Source organism: Armigeres subalbatus, chromosome 3 (genome assembly GCF_024139115.2).
Source record: "Armigeres subalbatus isolate Guangzhou_Male chromosome 3, GZ_Asu_2, whole genome shotgun sequence".
NCBI classification, from domain to species: domain Eukaryota; kingdom Metazoa; phylum Arthropoda; class Insecta; order Diptera; family Culicidae; genus Armigeres; species Armigeres subalbatus.
The window spans coordinates 354,940,772-354,961,380 of record NC_085141.1 but is presented as its reverse complement, the minus strand read 5'-3'; the positions used below and the strand labels follow the sequence as shown (position 1 = coordinate 354,961,380).

The 20,609-nt window shown below is 42.8% G+C and overlaps 1 protein-coding gene across 4 annotated transcripts in view; it reads left to right on the top strand.

Moving 5' to 3' along the window:
* LOC134226119 (unconventional myosin IC) overlaps positions 1 to 20,609 on the top strand; it is a 146,748-nt gene that overhangs the window by 123,474 nt on the left and 2,665 nt on the right. For all 4 annotated transcript variants that reach the window (XM_062706688.1, XM_062706689.1, XM_062706687.1 and 1 more), the window contains 5 exons: positions 13,998 to 14,460; positions 14,516 to 14,722; positions 14,781 to 16,517; positions 16,581 to 16,891; positions 16,957 to 17,056. In XM_062706688.1, the coding sequence (XP_062562672.1) occupies positions 13,998 to 14,460; positions 14,516 to 14,722; positions 14,781 to 16,517; positions 16,581 to 16,891; positions 16,957 to 17,056 (2,818 nt within the window). The remainder of the gene's footprint in view (positions 1 to 13,997; positions 14,461 to 14,515; positions 14,723 to 14,780; positions 16,518 to 16,580; positions 16,892 to 16,956; positions 17,057 to 20,609) is intronic.

Genomic DNA, 20,609 nt, shown 5'->3' with positions numbered 1-20,609 from the left:
CCAAAGCGTTACTGATAGCGTAATTCAATTGATCGCATACGTCCAAGTAATATACTAAATTTTCATTACTGTTATGACTTTTGTAAATTTTGTGTGCCTTTTGCTTGCGATTTCTTAAATTTTTGATTTGCCGGTTATACCAAATTGGGTCTTTATTATTGTTATGACGTCGTTTTCGTTTTAGTGGAGTTTCTTGTCAGATAATGTTAGATAATAATCTGTAAAAAGCGTTAACAGACGCTTCGACATTTTCTTCATTTCTTAAAACTATTTGCCACTTTACACTACTTAACCTACCTCGAATATTTTCATAGTTCGCTAAATTGTATTCAAAGACATCGTCAACCTCATACTCACAATCGTTGGGTCTTTGTTGTTCATGTATGAATAACGAGTATTCGATTGCAGTGTGGAACGCTTCATTTTTCCACATTGGATTAGATTCTGTTACACAGAAATCTTCATAGATATTTGTCAGCAAGAGGTCCAAATAGCAATTTTGATTGTTTTTTATTGTTTTTTGAACCAAATTATTCAATTCTTAACTTGCAGACTTGTCAAAAATTAATTGCAAAGTTTCGTTATCCCCAACGACTGACAGTAGGATACATTCGTTTTCTGAGTCTAGAATAAAGTCAGCATTGCGTTGGTTAAAGTCCCCATAGATGTGAACTTTAACCTCCGGTGGATGTTCTGCTAGTATTTGTTCAGCGCACTCAAAAAAAGATTCATAGTTGTCCTTACAAGCATGATTAGGAGGGAAATATACCGATGCGAATATATGCATTCCTCCAGCTATATGGGTTTTTACCCAGACATGCTCAAATTCATTGAATTTATTTGTTGTGATGATTTCTGAATTAAAGTTTGCTGAAATAGCTATTAGAACACCACCACCGGACTTTTTCTGAGACGTGAGAAAACTCCTGTCATCTCTAAATACATTAAAGTTACTTCCAAAAATTTCTTCACTCCTAACGCTTTCATCCCAGCTTGTTTCAGTTGCCAGAATAATCGAAAAGGATGAGCTTAATAAATTTTTAAATATATCCTTCATTTTGGCTGGGCTTTTCATTCGATTGAAATTCTGACAATAAATTAGATCTTCAGTCGAATTCTGTTTCTGCGAAGAAGTTTTTGGAAGTATGACGGTCGACGAAATATTTACCTGATTTTTCATGTACGGTGTTAGCTTCACTTGTTAATGTTACTTCCGGAGAGAGCGCCATTGCCGATGAAAATTTGATGGGCTGTAGAATTTATATGCTGCCTCCCTAGTGCGTTGAAGTTGTTGAGTGCGTTCACTGGAAAGGAACGAACGGTGTGATTGAAGGTCTGCCAAGGCGTCGTTGCGAGATATTCCTAGATCCTTGTGTACATCCAGGAAAATTTGACGCAATAGTTGTAAGTCTGTTGGTAGTCCTTCAGATGCTAGGATTGCAGTGGCGCTGGTTTTGGTGGTTCCACGAATGCATACTGTAGGTGGCTGGTCGTGCAAGTATGACAGGTACATCCGCAAATGTCCATATTTTTTGGGTTCCGTAGTCGTGCTTTTAAAAAACGTCGTTCACCAGACGCAGATTGCTCTGTGAGTCTTATTATAGATGGTCGCATTGGGTCCAGCAGAGGAGGGTGCTCGATATCCATTGAAGTCGGCTTTCGATGCCGAACAGGCATCAATATCAAAAATGTGCACCGAAATATCATTTAAATATCAAGATATGCTATGGATAAGAACAAACTAATGGCATATGATATTGATCACTTATTACAAAAAGCATAACTTGATATCCTCCAGATATTTCAGAGCAAAATATTGATATTGTCGTCTGATCTTTTATCTCTTATATCAAACAAGTCCATGGCTCATTTTACTATATTTTCAACATTTGATACTATTGAGCTATTTTCGTCTACTCGGGTAGAGAGCTTATGCATTTTCTAAAATAAAATTTAATTTTTGGAGATTGTGAATCAATTTGTGATTCGGAATCTGAAATAAGAAAGTATATGGAGCAGAGCAGCTGTGTAGGGTAAGGGAGGTATTTTGGATCACCAGTTCGACGGCTCATATTTTGGACCACTGAGTGCAAATTGCTCTTGGTGGTCCAAAATAAGAGCCCCCGCAAGGGTGGTCCAAAATACATCCTTTACCCTACTGATTGTCTATTTTTTCAGTAAAATAAATAGAACACATAATCGGGAAAACTGGAGGAGAATTATGGTTACAGTGATTTCCGATGTTTTTGCCTTTCACGGAGAAAAAATGTGGTAGAATCAACCTGATTCTGCTTCAAATCAACAATATTTTTGCATTGATTTATGAATAACAATATTTTTGGTTGATACAACCACAAATAGGGTTCAACCAACCATACGCGATAGTTGATTCAACTATCGGATATATTTGTTTCAACCATGCTTTTCAGCTGTCACTGTCAAATATTACATCAGAAAACAACAATATTTATGGTTGTTTTTACTTTCGAAAATGCCACGAAACTGGTTTATCGACACTATGGTGACATCAACAAAGGAGAAAAATGTTGCTGAAGCAGAATCGAACTTACCTCTGCCACCCTCTGCTCCATCCTTACTTCTTGTAGCTAGGATGATTTATGTTAATCAGTTTCTACAGTTTTTCTATATTACGAAATGGTTGTCAGAACAACTATATTATTATTGTTTCAATCATGCAATGCAGTATTGAAACAACAATAATGTTCAATTGAAGGAAGCAATAAATCATCTTTGAAACAACAATGTTGAAGATTGAAATAACAATATGCACGTTGTTTGGTGCAACAATCCAAATAGTTGATTTAATCTTGCAAGATTCTTCTGCGTGTTCTCGCACACCAAGGTTTTTTTTCCAAGTTCGTTTATTTGGTAGGCTCAGGCAGGTATAACACTTTACGGAGCCATATTTCTTTGTGATATATACATTTAATAAGAAAATTATGTTGAGCTTTTTAGTGGAATGTTTTCACCTGTCATAAGACGAGTTTATACAATCCCATTGAATTCCACCACTTAATTGTATCTTGACAGACACGTATTTCGACCTCAAAAGTAAGGCCGTCTTCAGTGTCTCGTACTTGACTCGACTTTGTCATTTTTTTCAGTTAGTAAGAGAGGGATAGGAGCCAGCGTACTCGTGGTAACTCGAGGTTAGCTTACAATATTTAAGGATGGACGTGGCTTAGGATCACACCAAGGTTTAACGAAAAAACTTTCAGTTCACTCCAAAAATTTTCTGATGGGAGGCCCGGAGGGCAAACTGTTTTATACCAAATAACTCAGCATAACGAATTGAGGTTATATGTGTATGTCTGTACGTGTGTATGCATGGGCTTTGGGAGAGTTCGTCGAATAACGTTTAGTCAAATGACATTTATTGAAAAGGAGATTTGGTCGAAAGGACATTTACTGCCCATAATTTCATAACAGTCTCATGTAGATAGGAAATCAAGTAAACATGGGACTGTTATGAATTTATGGGCAGTTTAGTCGAATGGAAATTTAGTCAAATGGACATTTAGTCGATTGGACATTTAGTCGAATGTAAAAGTCCATAAAAGTCCGAAGTCGAATGGACATTTAGTCGAGATGAAATTAGTTGAGTCACAGACAAATAGACATAACAATCGTAAAATTCTTCTCATTCGCTAATTTACTGGTCAATTTAAATAATAATTAGTTGGCCAATTACAATAACTAAAAGTCCCCATAAGTGTTTGTCAAGCGAAAATGGGGCTCTTAGGTAAAAAGATAGGTAGCAATTGTGAAAACTGTTCAGCAGCATATAAGCACAAAAGCATATGGAGACGCATGGTACATTTTTGCGGTGATTCAATTTGTGACTAAGCTTTTTACGCAAATTTCATCTCATCTCTTCATCTCTTATCAAATAAATAAACAAGTGTGCAAATATTTGTATGGAACTTGTATTAGGGCAAACCTGAACCTAATTGCATTCTGGGAAGTACATGTTCTCGGTTAACATGTCGAATACTGCGATCAAGAAACCATTTAAATCATTATTTCAAACAGCAGGTTCCTGGGTGGTTTCTAACCCAACAAACACTGGAGGAGGGTGAAGCGCTTATAAGTTGAAAATTAGTCTTCTTCAGCTAAAAAACTAGCTTTTTCAGCTAAAACTGTTTGTTGGGAAGTGATTCTCATTCTTTCAAGGATGTTTTATCCACCTCATCTTGTTTCCTGTAGTTTGCTAGTTTGTAAGGTTTCTAGGGATCCTTTTTTTTTGCTAGATCAGCTGTAGTACGGATGCTGTCATTCAAAATGTAGAAAACTTCGATTTATCAAATTCAATATGAATAAATTTTATTAAGAAGAACTTTAAAACGGAAATCAACCCAGCTTGCCTCTACAAGACCCAGATGTTTTTACGTTCTTCAACATGTTCTGGAGTTCAGATCAAGTGGTCAACAAGATCCACTACGCCTGCTATGCAATCGGAATCGACCCAGCACGTCCATACAAGTCCATATAGCCCTTGCGTATTATGTGCAGTCCAAATAAGTTTGATGCAGATGTTCTAGGTTCTCCAAATTGTTTTGAAGTTCAGATCATTTGGTCTTACAGATCAACCCAGCATGTCCATACAAGTTCCTAGAGCCCTTGCGTTCATTTTTATTTATTTATTATCAGACTAAGGCCGGAGTGACCTGTGCAGTGTTTAAAAGTCTTCTTCAATCAGCTCGCTCCATGGCTACACGTCGCCAACCACGCAGTCTGCGGAGGGTTCGCGAATCGTCCTCCACCTGATCGATCCACCTTGCTCGCTGTGCACTACTCCTTCTTGTTCCCGTCGGATCGTTGTCAAGAACCATTTTCACCGACATTCTGGCTACGTGCCCGGCCCACCGCAGTCTTCTAATTTTCGCGGTGTGAACGATGGATGGTTCTCCCAACAGCTGATGCAACTCGTGGTTCATTCGCCTCCTCCACGTACCGTTCGCCATCTGCACCCCACCATGGATGGTACGAAACACTTTCCTTTCGAAAACTCCCACTGCGCGTTGGTCCCGCATCGTCCAGTTTTGTAGATAGTCAGTTTGGTACGGCGGTGAACTCTATTCGATCGAAGCGTTTTGTGAAGTGCAAAGTACGTACGATTTCCTGCCATGATGCGTCTCTGAATTTCTCTGTTGGTATCGTTATCGGCGGTCATCAGTGAGCCCAAGTACACGAATTCTTCAACCACCTCGATTTCGTCAACACCGATAGAAACTCGTGGTGGGTGGCTTACATTGACCTCTCTTGAGCCTCTTCCTATCATGTACTTCATCTTCGACGTGTTGATGACTATCCAATCCGTTTAGCTTCGCTTTTCAGTCTAATGTAGGCTTCCTCCATCCTCTCAAAGTTACGTGCCATGATATTAATGCGTCGGCGAAACCACGTAACTGGACGGACTTCGTGAAAATCGTACCACTCGTGTCAATCCGTGCCCATCGTATTACTCCCTCCAAAGCGATGTTGAATAGCAGACACGAAAGACCATCACCTTGCCGTAACCCTCTGCGCGTTTCGAAGGGACTCGAGAATGCCCCTGAAACTCGAACTACGCACATCACCCGATCCATCGTCGCCTTGATCAACCGTATCATTCATTTCATTTATTTAGTCTACATCTAAACAGATAACACTGAATCAACAATTTGACGCCACAATACACGGTTCGAGGCCGCATCTCTCCTCCCTCGAATACGCCCCACGCTCGCCAAGTCGTTTTGCACCTGGTCTGCCCATCTCGCTCGCTGCGCTCCACGCCGTCTTGTACCTGCTGGATCGGAAGCGAACACCATCTTTGCATGGTTGCTGTCCGGCATTCTTGCAACATGTCCTGCCCATCGTACCCTTCCGGCTTTAGCTACCTTCTGGATACTGGGTTCGCCGTAGAGTTGGGCGAGCTCATGGTTCATTCTTCGCCGCCACACACCGTCTTCTTGCACACCGCCAAAGATGGTCCTAAGCACCCGTCTCTCGAATACTCCGAGTGCTTGCAAGTCCTCCTCGAGCATTGTCCATGTTTCATGTCCGTAGAGGACAACCGGTCTTATTAGCGTCTTGTACATGACACATTTGGTGCGGTGGCGAATCTTTTCGACCGCAGTTTCTTCTGGAGCCCGTAGTAGGCCCGACTTCCACAGATGATGCGCCTTCGTATTTCACGACTAACGTTGTTGTCAGCCGTTAGCAAGGATCCGAGGTAGACGAATTCCTCGACCACCTCGAAGGTATCCCCGTCTATCGTAACACTGCTTCCCAGGCGGGCCCTGTCGCGCTCGGTTCCGCCCACAAGCATGTACTTTGTCTTTGACGCATTCACCACCAGTCCAACTTTTGTTGCTTCACGTTTCAGGCGGGTGTACAGTTCTGCCACCTTTGCAAATGTTCGGCCGACAATGTCCATGTCATCCGCGAAGCAAATAAATTGACTGGATCTTTTGAAAATCGTACCCCGGCTGTTACACCCGGCTCTCCGCATAACACCTTCTAGCGCAATGTTGAACAACAGGCACGAAAGTCCATCACCTTGTCTTAGTCCCCGGCGCGATTCGAACGAACTGGAGTGTTCGCCCGAAATCTTCACACAGTTTTGCACACCATTCACCGTTGCTTTGATCAGTCTGGTAAGCTTCACAGGGAAGCTGTTCTCGTCCATAATTTTCCATAGCTCTACGCGGTCTATACTGTCGTATGCCGCCTTGAAATCAACGAACAGATGGTGCGTTGGGACCTGGTATTCACGGCATTTTTGAAGGATTTGCCGTACAGTAAAGATCTGGTCCGTTGTCGACGAAGCCGGCTTGATAACTTCCCACGAACTCGTTCACTAATGGTGACAGACGACGGAAGATGATGTGGGATATCACTTTGTAGGCGGCATTAAGGATGGTGATCGCTCGAAAGTTCTCACACTCCAGTTTGTCGCCTTTCTTGTAGATGGGGCATATAACCCCTTCCTTCCACTCCTCCGGTAGCTGTTCAGTTTCCCAGATTCTGACTATCAATTTGTGCAGGCAAGTGGCTAGCTTTTCCGGGCCCATCTTGATGAGCTCAGCTCCGATACCATCCTTTCCAGCTGCTTTATTAGTCTAGCTGTTGGATGGTATCCTTAACTTCCCTCAAGGTGGGGGCTGGTTGGCTTCCATCGTCCGCTGAACTGATGTAGTCATCTCCTCCGCTGCCTTGACTTTCACTGCCTGTACTCTTAGTGCCATTCAAATGTTCCTCGTAGTGCTGCTTCAACCTTTCGATCACCAACCATTCGTCCGTCAAGATGCTCCTATCCTTATCCCGGCACATTTCGGCTCGCGGCACGAAGCCTTTGCGGGATGCGTTGAGCTTCTGATAGAACTTGCGTGTTTCTTGAGAACGGCACAGCTGTTCCATCTCCTCGCACTCCGCTTCTTCCAGGCGGCGTTTCTTCTCCTGAAAAAGGCGGGTCTGCTGTCTCCGCTTCCGTCTATAACGTTCCACGTTCTGCCGGGTCGGACCGCCCACGTTGCGTCCTTCTCCTCCAGTATCTGTCTGCACTCTTCGTCGAACCAATCGTTCCGTCGACTTCGTCCCACATACCCGACGTTATTCTCCGCTGCGTCGTTATTAGCTGCTTTAACTGTATTCCAGCAGTCCTCGAGCTCACCTTCTTCCGGCAACGCTGCATCGAGATGTTGCGCGTATGCAGTGGCGACATCAGGTTGCTTCAGTCGCTCTAGGTCGTACCGCGGCGGTCTTCGGTACCGAACATTGTTGATGACGGATAGTTTTGGGCGCAGTTTAACCATCACCAGATAGTGGTCAGAGTCGATGTTAGCGCCACGATATGTCCTGACGTCGATAATGTCGGAGAAGTGCCGTCCATCAATCAGAACGTGGTTGATTTGTGATTCTGTCTGCAGTGGTGATCTCCAGGTGTACCGATACGGGAGGCTGTGTTGGAAGTAGGTCCTGCGAATGGCCATATTCTTGGCGGCGGCGAAATCAATTAGTCGTAGGCCGGTTTCGTTCGTCAGCCGGTGAGCGCTGAACTTCCCAATAGTCGGTCTAAACTCCTCCTCTTGGCCAACCTGAGCGTTCAAATCTCCTATGACGATTTTGACGTCGTGGCTTGGGCAGCTGTCGTACCGGTCTTTAATCCTCAACCTGCACATTCTTTCATTGATCGGCCACCACCCGATCACGCGCCTTTGCATATCGCCCATCACTATGAAAGCTGTTCCCAGCTCATGTGTGTTGCCGCAGCTCTGGTAGATGGTATGATTACCTCTAAACGTTCGGACCATTGATCCCTTCCAACAAACCTCCTGGAGCGCTACGATGCCGAATCCACGGTCCTTGAGCACATCGGCGAGTATGCGTGTGCTCCCGATGAAGTTGAGAGATTTGCAGTTCCACGAACCGAGTTTCCAATCGCTAATCCCTTTTCGTCGCAGTGGTCTTCGCCGATGGTTCCGGTCCGTACTCTCTTGTTGATTGTTCGTTGCTTATGTTTTTTAAAGGGTGGCTTGCAGGACCTGACACCAAACCCCCTAAAATTTCGGAGGACCATTCCTCTTTATTCCCGGTGGACCATGGTGCACAGTTTCACTTAAAGTCCCTCGCTGGCACTCGGACGATGATCAGCCGCCCCTAACATGGAGAACAGACGCTGTTGTGAGCCGATCCTGACATGGAGAACGGACGCTCAGTAAGATTTGCACCTCCGGAGAGGAGCAAACCCCACCTTCCCTGTCAGCATACGACCATAGTTCCCACCAGGGTTGGTTACCTGATCTTCCCTAAGCTCGGATCCCGGCCAGCATCACGGGGAGGTAGGGATAGGAGTTGCTGGGTAAGAGCCTAAGGACCACGAGGTGGGGTCTATATTATTCCTCCAGGTACGCGAAGTACCAATGGTACGCTTTACTCAGCATTTGCCATGCCAGTACACCAAGATGCTTGACTGAATTTGAAAGTTTCCAATCCGCGCATTTCAATTTCAAAATAGGAAATGAATTATTTCTTTGGAATAATTTGTGGTTTTCGAAGGAAACCCTTCTTTTTCACACCATAATATGATGAAGTTTAAAGCAATTTGCATTAGGTCATAAATTACACAGTCATATTTTCCTCTGACCAATATAATTATATCATCTTAGAAGCCAATTATTTCGAAGCCTTGAGCTTCCAGTTGTTTTAGAAGATCATCAACGATTGAAGATCACAATAGAGGTGATAGTACGCCTCCTTGAGGACACCCTTTTACTGCCCTCACAATAATTGATGATCTTACAAGGTTTGCTGATATTTCTCGTTTTGATAACATCTCACCAATCGCATCCAGTCAACAATCCATACATCGAAACCCCGTTTCAACATAGCATTTTTCATGGAACAGTAAGATGTGTTCTAGAACGCACGTTCAACGTCAAGGAATGTTGCATTGATTTTTTATGATCATCTATTTCTTTTATTTTTTTATTTTTTTATATGATGGATGATAAGCAAATTGGTCTGATAAACTTTGGGGATGGTTTATCCCAATAAATATTTCACTGGCCAGACTACAGTACTTTTCAAAATGATAAGACCACTCATCAATTGTGAGCTGTAAGAGAAAAGATTATTTTCCGATTTTTTTCTTCAAATGGCATATTGGAACAGATGAAAAAATTATTGTTTAAGGTAACTAGTTCATTAATTATGTTTTTAAAACTAGTAATTGGGGCCCTCCTTAGCCGTGCGGTAAAACGCGCGGCTGCAAAACAATACCATGCTGAGGGTGGCGACTTTCCTGGGCATAAAAGTATCATCGTGCTAGCCTCATGATATACGTATGTAAAAATGGTAACCTGGCTTAGAAACCTCGCAGTTGATAAACTGTGTCCCAGTGTGGGGATGTAATGCCAATAAAAAGAAGAAGAAGAAGGAGAATTATAGCATATTTTAAGAAAAGCTTTTCAATTCAAAAATCTTCCCATGACCATAATACCCCAAAGGTTTTCAATCGGGTGTAAGTCGGGGTACCAAGCTGGCCAGTCGAAAACATAATTTTTTTCCGACCTTAACCACGTCATTGTTTCAGCACTGGTCCTGCTGAAAAATCAATTTAGCCTTGCGTCTCCTTCGAATAACGTGTAGCAAACTGGCTTTGAGGACATCAATGTAGTCGGAACTTTTCAATTTGTGCGAAACAAAATGAATTTTTAATTTTCCGGTCGTACTAAATGCACCCCAAACCATCACAGATCCGCCCCCAAAGTTTCGCTTCGAGAAAAATCGTGGTTCCTTCCGAGAATCCCGCCAATAGCCATTGAACCCATCCGGACCATCCAGGTTGAACTTTTTCTCATCCGAGAATATCACCTGTGAAGATTTAGAATAATAAAAGGTAAATAGTTAAACTTTAAACAAATTTCTTTTTGAATAACACTTTGAAGTTCCTTATCCTATTTTTTTTCAGCCCTGTGACATATTTCGGCGCGCAAATTCTAGTCGAGCTACCTTGTGTCGAGTTAACGAACGAGGAGCGCTATTCATTTTCGACAACGAAATGTTTGGAGATTGTTTCAAAGTCCTCCAACCAGTTGAAACAGATGCATCCAAATTGAGTTCAGCTCGAATTTGAGAACATCTCTCCGTGGAATTTGATGCTTTCCCGGATAAAAAATATCATTAAAATATCATAAATTTTATTGTTACAACACCATTTAAGACATAATTTTTACCATTGAATATAATGGAATTTTGACAATAAAATCACATGAGAAATAATGGTTTTCCACGATAAAATGAATGGTAAATGGGACTTTTACAATAAAAAAGGGGGGTTGTTATGTATCTTTACAATAAAAAAATCGAAAATTTTCCATACAAAATGTTGAGCAAAACAATTGATTTTACGGTTCTTCAATGGGATGATTTTGAGCGACAAAATAATAGAAAACATTGTGTTTTAAATGTTTTCAATTACTGTTTCTATTGTTTTACAATAGAAATACAACAGGATTTAGAATACATTATACTCCAACATTACAATAAAAATACAATACAATTATTTGCTTTACAAGTTAAATATTTTATTTTAAATCAGTTTGAACTTCATTTTCACTAATTTACCTCGCTTTGCTGTCGGGACTTCCAAACCGAACTTTCTTCCAAAGTTTTATCTGTCAAACTAATTGATGTGTTGTTTAGCGCATCTTTAGGCGAATCCAGCGCACTACTTTCGAAGTTGGGTAAGTTGCCTGTATCTGGAGAAAAAATCCAACTAACTTTGTTCCGGATAGACAATACATAGTTATAAATCTGTGAAAAATGTAAATTATAAAAGAATGTTAGTTTTATTAGAAAAAATACGTCGAGAAGAAAAGAAAAAAATACCTGCATCAGTTCTTATTATATCCCGTTGGTGAGATTGGCCAAGCATCAGTATTTCATCATAAGCTTCATTTCTGTAAAGGAACAAGCATACATGTTACCAGGTATGTCATCAGACGATAATTTTTCTTATTTATTTTTTGTTCGGGATGAACCACTGCGTCCATTATGTACATTGAACTTTTGTAGTATAAGATTACGATTACCGGTGGTGAGTATAAGCCGTTTGCCAGCCCAGTATCATTACTTGACACTTTACCGGTCGCTACTAAGCGCACTAGACCAAATTTGGCAGCGCGATAACACCGCTGCTATTTGATGAACTACCAAATGTCAAACGTTACCGGTACGGAATGCAGCCTCCAAAATGATAACCGAAAATAGTAACCGATGCGAAACAGTTTGACTATTTACACTAAAATGACAGCACGGCGAGTGTGATCAAAATACTCGCGCTCAGGTCCAGTAATGATGCACTAACGCGCTCTAACACTTTAGATACTTACCACGGTACAGAAGCCATAGTGATCTACCGTTGCCCAACACCAGAAACTGTAATGAAAAAGACACTTTCTGCACCATACAGTTTTATTAATTTCATCTCTTCACTAATTATAAACAAAACTGTACACGCTCAAATGAATCCAGCCATTCTCCGAGTAACATGGTAAGCAAAAGTTTTTGTTCCCTTTAGTTTTTTTGAATTCCAATTTTTATTGCATAACATTTCTAGACTTGCAATATGAAAATATATTACTTGAGAATCGGTATAACATTTTTATACCGATTTTTATCCATCTTATAAGCAAAGCTATTGTAATTTTATTGTTTTCAATTGTTTTTTAATCAATATAATAAATCCATGAAATATCTCAAAAATATATTAATTCAATTACATTAGACGAATTTCCAGATCATCCTAACCGAAAACTTTCATAATTTGTTTAGTTTTTGGATGTGCAATACCAAACATAAGCGAACAATAAAAATATTATGGAATGTATTGGTAACATTTAAATATATTGTTATGTTAATATTGTGGATTTACTCGACCAATGGATTCGAAGGTCGGTTCACTTGCCTATTTCAAACGTTCCCTTTTCCACCAAGGTTTGCCAAACTCAATAAATGTTTGGTAGATTACCTTGTTTTTTGCTCCTTGTCTATCAAAACAGATGTCAAAACATCGGATAAAGAAAGAGAAGTCCGAGGGAAACAGCAAAAAGCACATGGCAGACTTGTCAGTTTTGACAGATTTTACTATGAAGACGGGTGTGAAGGTGAAAACGGCGAATTCAACGACCGTTCAAGGAGCGACTATTTCGAACGGTCGGGTCCAATAGGGAAATCCACGTACAATATAAGTACAATAAAGATCTTTTATAACCGTGAACATTTTACAATAAGCGTACAATAGTTTATATTGCTTACCACACAATCTATTTTATTTCAATGGGTTATGTCATTCAAGTTACTGTAAATTTTTATCCGGGTTGCTCACGACATGACGCTTTTCTCTGGCAGACAATTTCTTTTTTCGTCCTGGACACTTCTTCTGACCATACAACACGGGGTTTTTCAGAAAATTCAAGACCACACAGTAGCTTCGTCCAATTGCTCTGGCTATTTTCCTGATTTCCCATTTGGTCTTCCTGAAAGCCAAAATTTGCCCCTATTCCTAGTACAATTCATCCCAGTGACCTTATTCGATTGCTGAATATCTCTCCTGTCTTCATTTACACTAGTTTGCGGTACAGTTGCATTCTGGTCTTCATGTAAATTGATGATAGAACACGGGAAGTGTTTTTGCATCATTACTTCTAATTTGAAACATTGGTTGTCTTGGTAAAAGACAGAAACCTTAGAACTATATTTACATAGTTCTGAGGTTTCTGAAATGGAGATCAGGTTGGACAATCAGGATTCACTGATAAAAATCGTCAAAGAAAACTGAGAAGACGCGCTTCTTCCCAACTCTACCTAATTAAGTTTTTAACATCCCGAGCAGCATTTAAGCCGATTCGATTGCAGAAACTCATATATGACAGTAAAGGCTCCCCCAGACCTAAGTAATTTCATCGCCACGACAGCGACAACTAGTCGCCGCGATTCTATCGTTGGGTCGCTGCAGGCAATGTTCCATTCACGCTTCCACACCAACGGCGACAGAATCGCAGTCGCCAAGCGATAGAATCGCGTGTGTTTGGGGGAGCTTTCATGTGTGGATCACAGAATTAATTAAACTTGGTTTCAAAGTTTGCTACGAAATAAACTAATTTCATTATGTGCATACATTGTTGTATTAGTACTTCAATTTCAACCTTTCCTTCCTAGAACGAAAATCTATTTCTATTTCTGGATAGTCACTTCAGATCGTACCATCAGACCGTAGTTAATTTTCCAGTTCATTTTCAATGATTTACTGCTATCTTCATGTCATGTCCAACTGTCCGTCTTCAGCGACTCGACTCTGTCCGCATACGTTCGGTCGCTCTCAATTAAAACGCTATTTAAATCAAACTTCACTCACACGCCACAGCACGCGTCCTAAAAATAGCCCTCCCATTAACTTCCTCTTTACCATTTGCAAATGTTGCACCGAGCAGGTTCGCCTTGAGTGACAACGCGTACCGATCGCTGACCGAGGAGAACCGGGGCCAATGTATTCTAATCTCGGGAGAGAGCGGTTCCGGCAAGACGGAAGCGTCGAAGAAGGTCCTACAGTTCATTGCCGCCGCAACGGGGCACACGACCAGCGTCGAAGGCGTCAAGGACAAGCTGCTGCAGAGCAATCCGGTATTGGAAGCGTTCGGGAATGCCAAAACGAACAGGAACGACAACTCGTCCCGGTTCGGAAAGTACATGGACGTGCAGTTCGATTACCGGGGGGCGCCGGAGGGAGGCAACATTTTGAACTATTTGCTGGAGAAAAGCCGGGTGATCCATCAGAGTGTCGGAGAGAGGAACTTCCACATTTTCTACCAGTTGTTGGCCGGTGCGGATGACGGGTTGCTCCAGGAACTGCATCTGAAGCGGAAGCTTGATACGTACTACTATCTGACGGATGGGGTTAGTACTAGTAGAATAATTTGTCTAGATATAATTAAAACATTTCAAATTTTAGGACAGTGGAAACAGCGCTAACATTAGAGACGCGGACAACTTTCGGCAGGTTCAGACAGCTATGTCGGTGATCGAGATTCCCCAAGAAGAGCAAAAGTTAATCCTGGAGATCATAGCAAGTGTGCTCCATATGGGTAATGTGGGTTTTACCGAGGAAGAAGGAAAGGCCAAGATCCTGAAACCGGAGTCGGTCACGGCGATTGCAAAGGTAATTTAAAAATTATACGAATACGAAAAACTCAAATCACATTTTTTTTTCTATCAAGCTTTTGGGATGCGAGGAAGAACAGTTACGCAATGCCTTTACCAATCGGACGATTGAAGCCCGGGGTGATATTGTTACAAGCCCTCTCAACCGTGATATGGCCATCTATGCGCGAGATGCCCTTGCCAAGGCAGTCTACGATCGACTGTTCACCTGGTTGGTGTCACGCATCAATACTTCCTTACATGCTGAGCACATTGCAAAGAAGAACAGCGTTATGGGTATCTTGGACATCTACGGGTTCGAGATATTCAAAAAGAACAGTTTTGAACAGTTCTGCATCAATTTCTGCAATGAAAAACTTCAACAGTTATTCATCGAGCTGACACTGAAGTCAGAACAGGAGGAATATTTGAAAGAAGGTATTGAGTGGGTACCGGTAGAGTACTTTGACAACAAGGTGATTTGCAATTTGATTGAGGAGAAGCACAAAGGCATTATTGCTCTGATGGACGAAGAATGCTTACGCCCGGGAGATCCTACGGATTTGAGCTTCCTTAGAAAAATGAACGACAACCTGGGAGACCATGCTCACTATATTTGTCACAGTAGAGCTTCGACAACCGTCCAGAAGACATTGGGTCGCGACGAGTTTAGATTGGTACATTACGCTGGAGACGTCACGTATCACGTTCAAGGGTTCCTCGATAAGAACAATGACCTACTCTTTAGGGATTTGAAGGAGACTATGTCCGAGTGTAACAACGGAATAATAAAGGCTTGTTTCCCAATAGCGGATATATCCAGCAAACGACGCCCAGAAACGGCCGTGACACAGTTTAAAAACTCGTTGAACAATCTGATGGACATTCTTATGTGCAAGGAACCGTCGTATATTCGGTGCATCAAACCAAACGACCTGCAGACATCCGGTCACTTTGACTACGAACTGGTTCGCCACCAGGTTAAGTATCTTGGCCTAATGGAGAACCTTCGAGTTCGTCGAGCTGGTTTTGCGTACCGCCGAACATACGAAATGTTCCTGCAGCGCTACAAATGTCTTAGCAAACAAACGTGGCCTCATTACCATGGTCCGGCCAAGGAAGGTGTTCAAGTATTGGCATGTGAAATGGGCTACGATCGCGACGATTATCGAATGGGTAAAACAAAAATCTTCATTCGGTTCCCCAAGACCCTGTTCGAGACTGAAGATGCATTCCAAATGAAGAAACACTACCTGGCGTCGATTATTCAAGCGCGTTGGAAGGGCAGACGACAGCGCCAGATCTATCTGGAAACCTACGCCAAGATTATCATATGTCAGAAGTACATTCGACGATATCTTGCTATCCAGGAAAGGAAACGACGCCGCATTGCTGCCGATAAGATTCGATTCTTCATTAAGGGCTTCATCACCCGTCACGACGCACCTAATGAGTGTAACAAATCTTTCATTGAGCATACAAAGCGCCATTGGCTGCAAAAACTGGCCAAGAGTCTTCCGAAGACATTTATGAACCACACCTGGATTCCTGCACCAAAGCACTGCCAGGACGCATCAATAATTCTGCGAAAAATGCACAAACTTCACCTCGCACGAGTGTATAGACTGGCTCTCCCTCCGGAGAAAAAGAAGCAGTTCGAGCTGAAGGTGCTGTCCGAGGCTGTGTTCAAGGGTAAGAAGCGAAACTACTCGGAGAGTATTGGACCGTGGTTCCTGGACGATCGGATTTCCAAGCAACATGCCACGCCAATTAGTAACTTTGTGGTAACGCAGATGAACAACGAGAAGCTGCATGTAAGTTTTGTGCATTGTTGCATTTGGTTAAAAGTTTACTAACAAACTCCAATTTATTTCTAGTACTCCACCCCGGTGATCAAGTACGATCGGCACGGGTACAAAGCCCGCGAACGGTTCTTCCTGCTAACAAACAAGGCCGTGTACTTGCTCGATGGCAAAACGTACAAGCAGAAGCATCGCCTCCCGCTGGACAAGGTCGATTTCTGCATCACCAGCGAGCGGGACGGAATCATGCTCATCCGGATTCCGCTCGAGCTCAAGAAGGACAAGGGCGACCTGATACTGGACATTCCGGACATCATCGAGTGCTGCATCTGGATAATGGACGCGACCGGGAACCGTAACCTTGTCAACATCGTCGAGACGGGATCGTGAGTTTTGGAAATGCATGGAATGGGCTGTGGAACAAACTAATGAGCTCTTATTTTTTTTGTAGATTATCGCACAATCTAGTCAGAGGTAAAACTGGTGTGATTGAGATTCAGACCGGACCACAGCCCAGTATTACTAGAGCCAAGAGCGGAAACCTATTGGTTGTAAGTGCTTTTCTTGTTTATAAAATCTCTGTCAACTTTAAAGAAAAAACATTTGCATATATATACAATGATTTGCGTTGTCGTTAGTATTATAGACCACTGATAATTAGAACGGAAGTTCATTAATACCAAGGACTCAAAAAAAAAAAAAAAATCAAAAAAACAAAAAAAAAATTGGGGTGTAAAGGGTTTTAAAAAAAGAATATTTTTACCTTCACCTTCATAGTCTCTATGTTGATCCCAGGTGTGAGAAGTGGATTGAACGCTCGCCTGTGTCTATGAGGGCGGAAACAGTATCAAATTAAATATATTATGACTAATCTGAAGCGTTTCTTGGGTATAGTTGCCCTGTTCGTAAGGAATTCCGAGCAACTTTGATTGATTTGAGCTCGCTCTCGACGACGATTACTACATACTCTCTTAAAAGATTCGTATTGTTCGATCCACCTGCTGATTCTGGGAGATATTTACAACACATTCACTTCCTCTGGTTTCGTCGAATAATGCTTAAACAGCGTCTCCAGGTTCAGAAACGTATGTTCATTCTCCAAACACGCATGCGGTGAACAAACAAGAAGAACGACGCCATATCCTCATTACATAAATCAGCTAAATCTGGATCCAACAGAAATAACTTCAAACCATCCATAACAACTCTAACCATACGGTCCGCTACACCGTTGCTAAGATGAACTCTTCATCACCTCGATTCCATGCTTCTCAAAGAAATCAATCAACTCTTTCGAGCTAAACGGTGATATGCCATCCGTAAAAACTACGCCAGGTAACCTCAACATCGTCAAAACACACAAAAACATGCTTTTGACTTTCCTGGTATGTATTCCAATCTTCTACTGAACTTCAATCCATTTTGAAAAACTGTCGACAATGACCAGGAAAACCTTCTTGTCAAAGTCGAAGAAGACCATTACACTGTTAAAAACAAACATTCGCTCAATCGATTCTTTAATTCCCTCTTGACGAATGCTGGAGTATATAAACAGCAGCCATTAACGACGCAGCGTAGAGCAACGTTGGGTAATGTGTGACGAAGTTGACGGAACGATTGGTTCGACAAAAAGTGCAGACGGATTATGAAGGAGAAGGAGAAGGACTGTGCCGTCATCAATAAACACGGAAGTTCTATTAGAAGCTCAACACATCCCGCAAAGGCTTCTTGCTGCGAAGCATCTTGACGGACGAACATGTGGTGATGGACAGGTGGAAGCAGCACTTCTAAGAAAACCTGAATGGCGTTGAAAGTACAGGCAGTGAAGGTCAAGGCAGTGGAGAAGACGTTCCGAGCCTCTTGAAAAGAGCTTTGAAAGGAGGCTTCCGAGCCTCTTGAAAGGAGGCTTCCGTGCCTCTTGAAAGGAGGCTTCCGAACCTCTTGAAAGGAGGCCTCCGAGTATTTTGAAGGGGGCTTCCGAGTACTTTAAAAGGAGGCTTCCGAGCATCTTGAAAGGAGGTATCCGAGCCTCTTGAAATGAGGCCTCCGAGCCATTTGAAATGAGGCCTCTGAGCCTCTTAAATGGAGACTTCCGAGCCTCTTGAAATGAGGCTTCCGAACCTCTTGAAAGGGGGCTTCCGAGCCTCTTGAAAGGAGGCTTCCGAGCCTCTTAAAAAGGAAGCTTCCGAGCCTCTTGAAAGGAGGCCTCCGAGTATTTTGAAAGGAGGCTTCCGAGTATTTTAAAATTAGGCTTCCGAGCCTCTTGAAATGAGGCCTCTGAGCCTTTTAAATGGAGACTTCCGAGCCTCTTGAAATGAGGCTTCCGAACCTCTTGAAAGGGGGCTTCCGAGCCCATTGGACGAAGGCTTCTGAGCCTCTTGAAAGAAAGCCTCCTTAAAAGGAGGGTTCCGAGCCTCTTGAAAGAAGACTTCCGAGCCTCTTTAAAAAAAGGTTCCGAGTATTTCGAAAGGATGCTTCCGAGTACTTCAAAAGGACGCTTCCTAGTCTCTTGAAAAGGAGGTATCCGAGCCTCTTGAAAGGAGGCCTCCGAGGTTCTTGAAAGGAGGCTTTCGAGCCTCTTGAAGGAAGGCTTTTTCAAATGAGGCTTCGGAGCCTCTTGAAAGGAAGCTTCCGAACCTCTTTAAAAAAATGTTTCCGAGTATTTTGAACGGAGGCTACCGAGCCTTTTGAAAGGAGGCCTCCGAGTATTTTGAAAGGAGGCTTCCGAGTACTTTAAAAGGAGGCTTCCGAGCCTCTTGAAAGGAGGTATCCGAGCCTCTTGAAATAAGGCCTCCGAGCCATTTGAAATGAGGCCTCTGAGCCTCTTAAATGGAGACTTCCGAGCCTCTTGAAATGAGGCTTCCGAACCTCTTGAAAGGGGGCTTCCGAGCCTCTTGAAAGAAGGCTTCCGAGCCTCTTAAAAAGGAAGCTTCTGAGCCTCTTGAAAGGAGGCCTCCGAGTATTTTGAAAGGAGGCTTCCGAGTATTTTAAAATTAGGCTTCCGAGCCTCTTGAAATGAGGCCTCTGAGCCTTTTAAATGGAGACTTCCGAGCCTCTTGAAATGAGGCTTCCGAACCTCTTGAAAGGGGGCTTCCGAGCCCATTGGACGAAGGCTTCTGAGCCTCTTGAAAGGAAGCTTCTTCAGGTTTCCCGTTCGAGAAGCCTCCTTAAGAGGAGGGTTCCGAGCCTCTTGAAAGAAGACTTCCGAGCCTCTTTAAAAAAAGGTTCCGAGTATTTCGAAAGGATGCTTCCGAGTACTTCAAAAGGAAGCTTCCTAGTCTCTTGAAAAGGAGGTATCCGAGCCTCTTGAAAGGAGGCTTCCGAGGTTCTTGAAAGGAGGCTTACGAGCCTCTTGAAGGAAGGCTTTTTCAAATGAGGCTTCGGAGCCTCTTGAAAGGAAGCTTCCGAACCTCTTTAAAAAAATGTTTCCGAGTATTTTGAACGGAGGCTACCGAGCCTTTTGAAAGGAGGCCTTCGAGCCTCTTGAAAGGAGGCTTCCGAGGTTTTTGAAAGGAGGCTTTCGAGCCTCTTGAAGGAAGGCTTTTTCAAATGAGGCTTCGGAGCCTCTTGAAAGGAATCTTCCGATCCTCTTTAAAAAAAATGGTTCCTTCTTCTTCTTCTTATTGGCATTACATCCCCACACTGGGACAGAGCCGCCTCGCAGCTTAGTGTTCATTAAGCACTTCCACAGTTATTAACTGCGAGGTTTCTAAGCCAAGTTACCATTTTTGCATTCGTATATCATGAGGCTTACACGATGATACTTTTATGCCCAGGAAAGTCGAGACAATTTCCAATCCGAAAATTGCCTAGACCGGCACTGGGAATCGAACCCAGCCACCCTCAGCATGGTCTTCCGAGCCTCTTGAAAGAAGGCTTCCGAGCCTCTTGAAAGGAGGCTTCCGAGCATCTTAAAAGGAGGCTTCCGAGCCTCTTGAAAGGAGGCTTCCGAGCCTCTTGAAAGGAGGCTTCCGAGCCTCTTGAAAGGAGGCTTCCGAGCCTCTTGAAAGGAGGCTTCCGAGCCTCTTGAAAGGAGGCTTCCGAGCCTCTTGAAAGGAGGCTTCCATGTCTCTTGAAGGAGGCTTCCGAGCCTCTTGAAAGGAG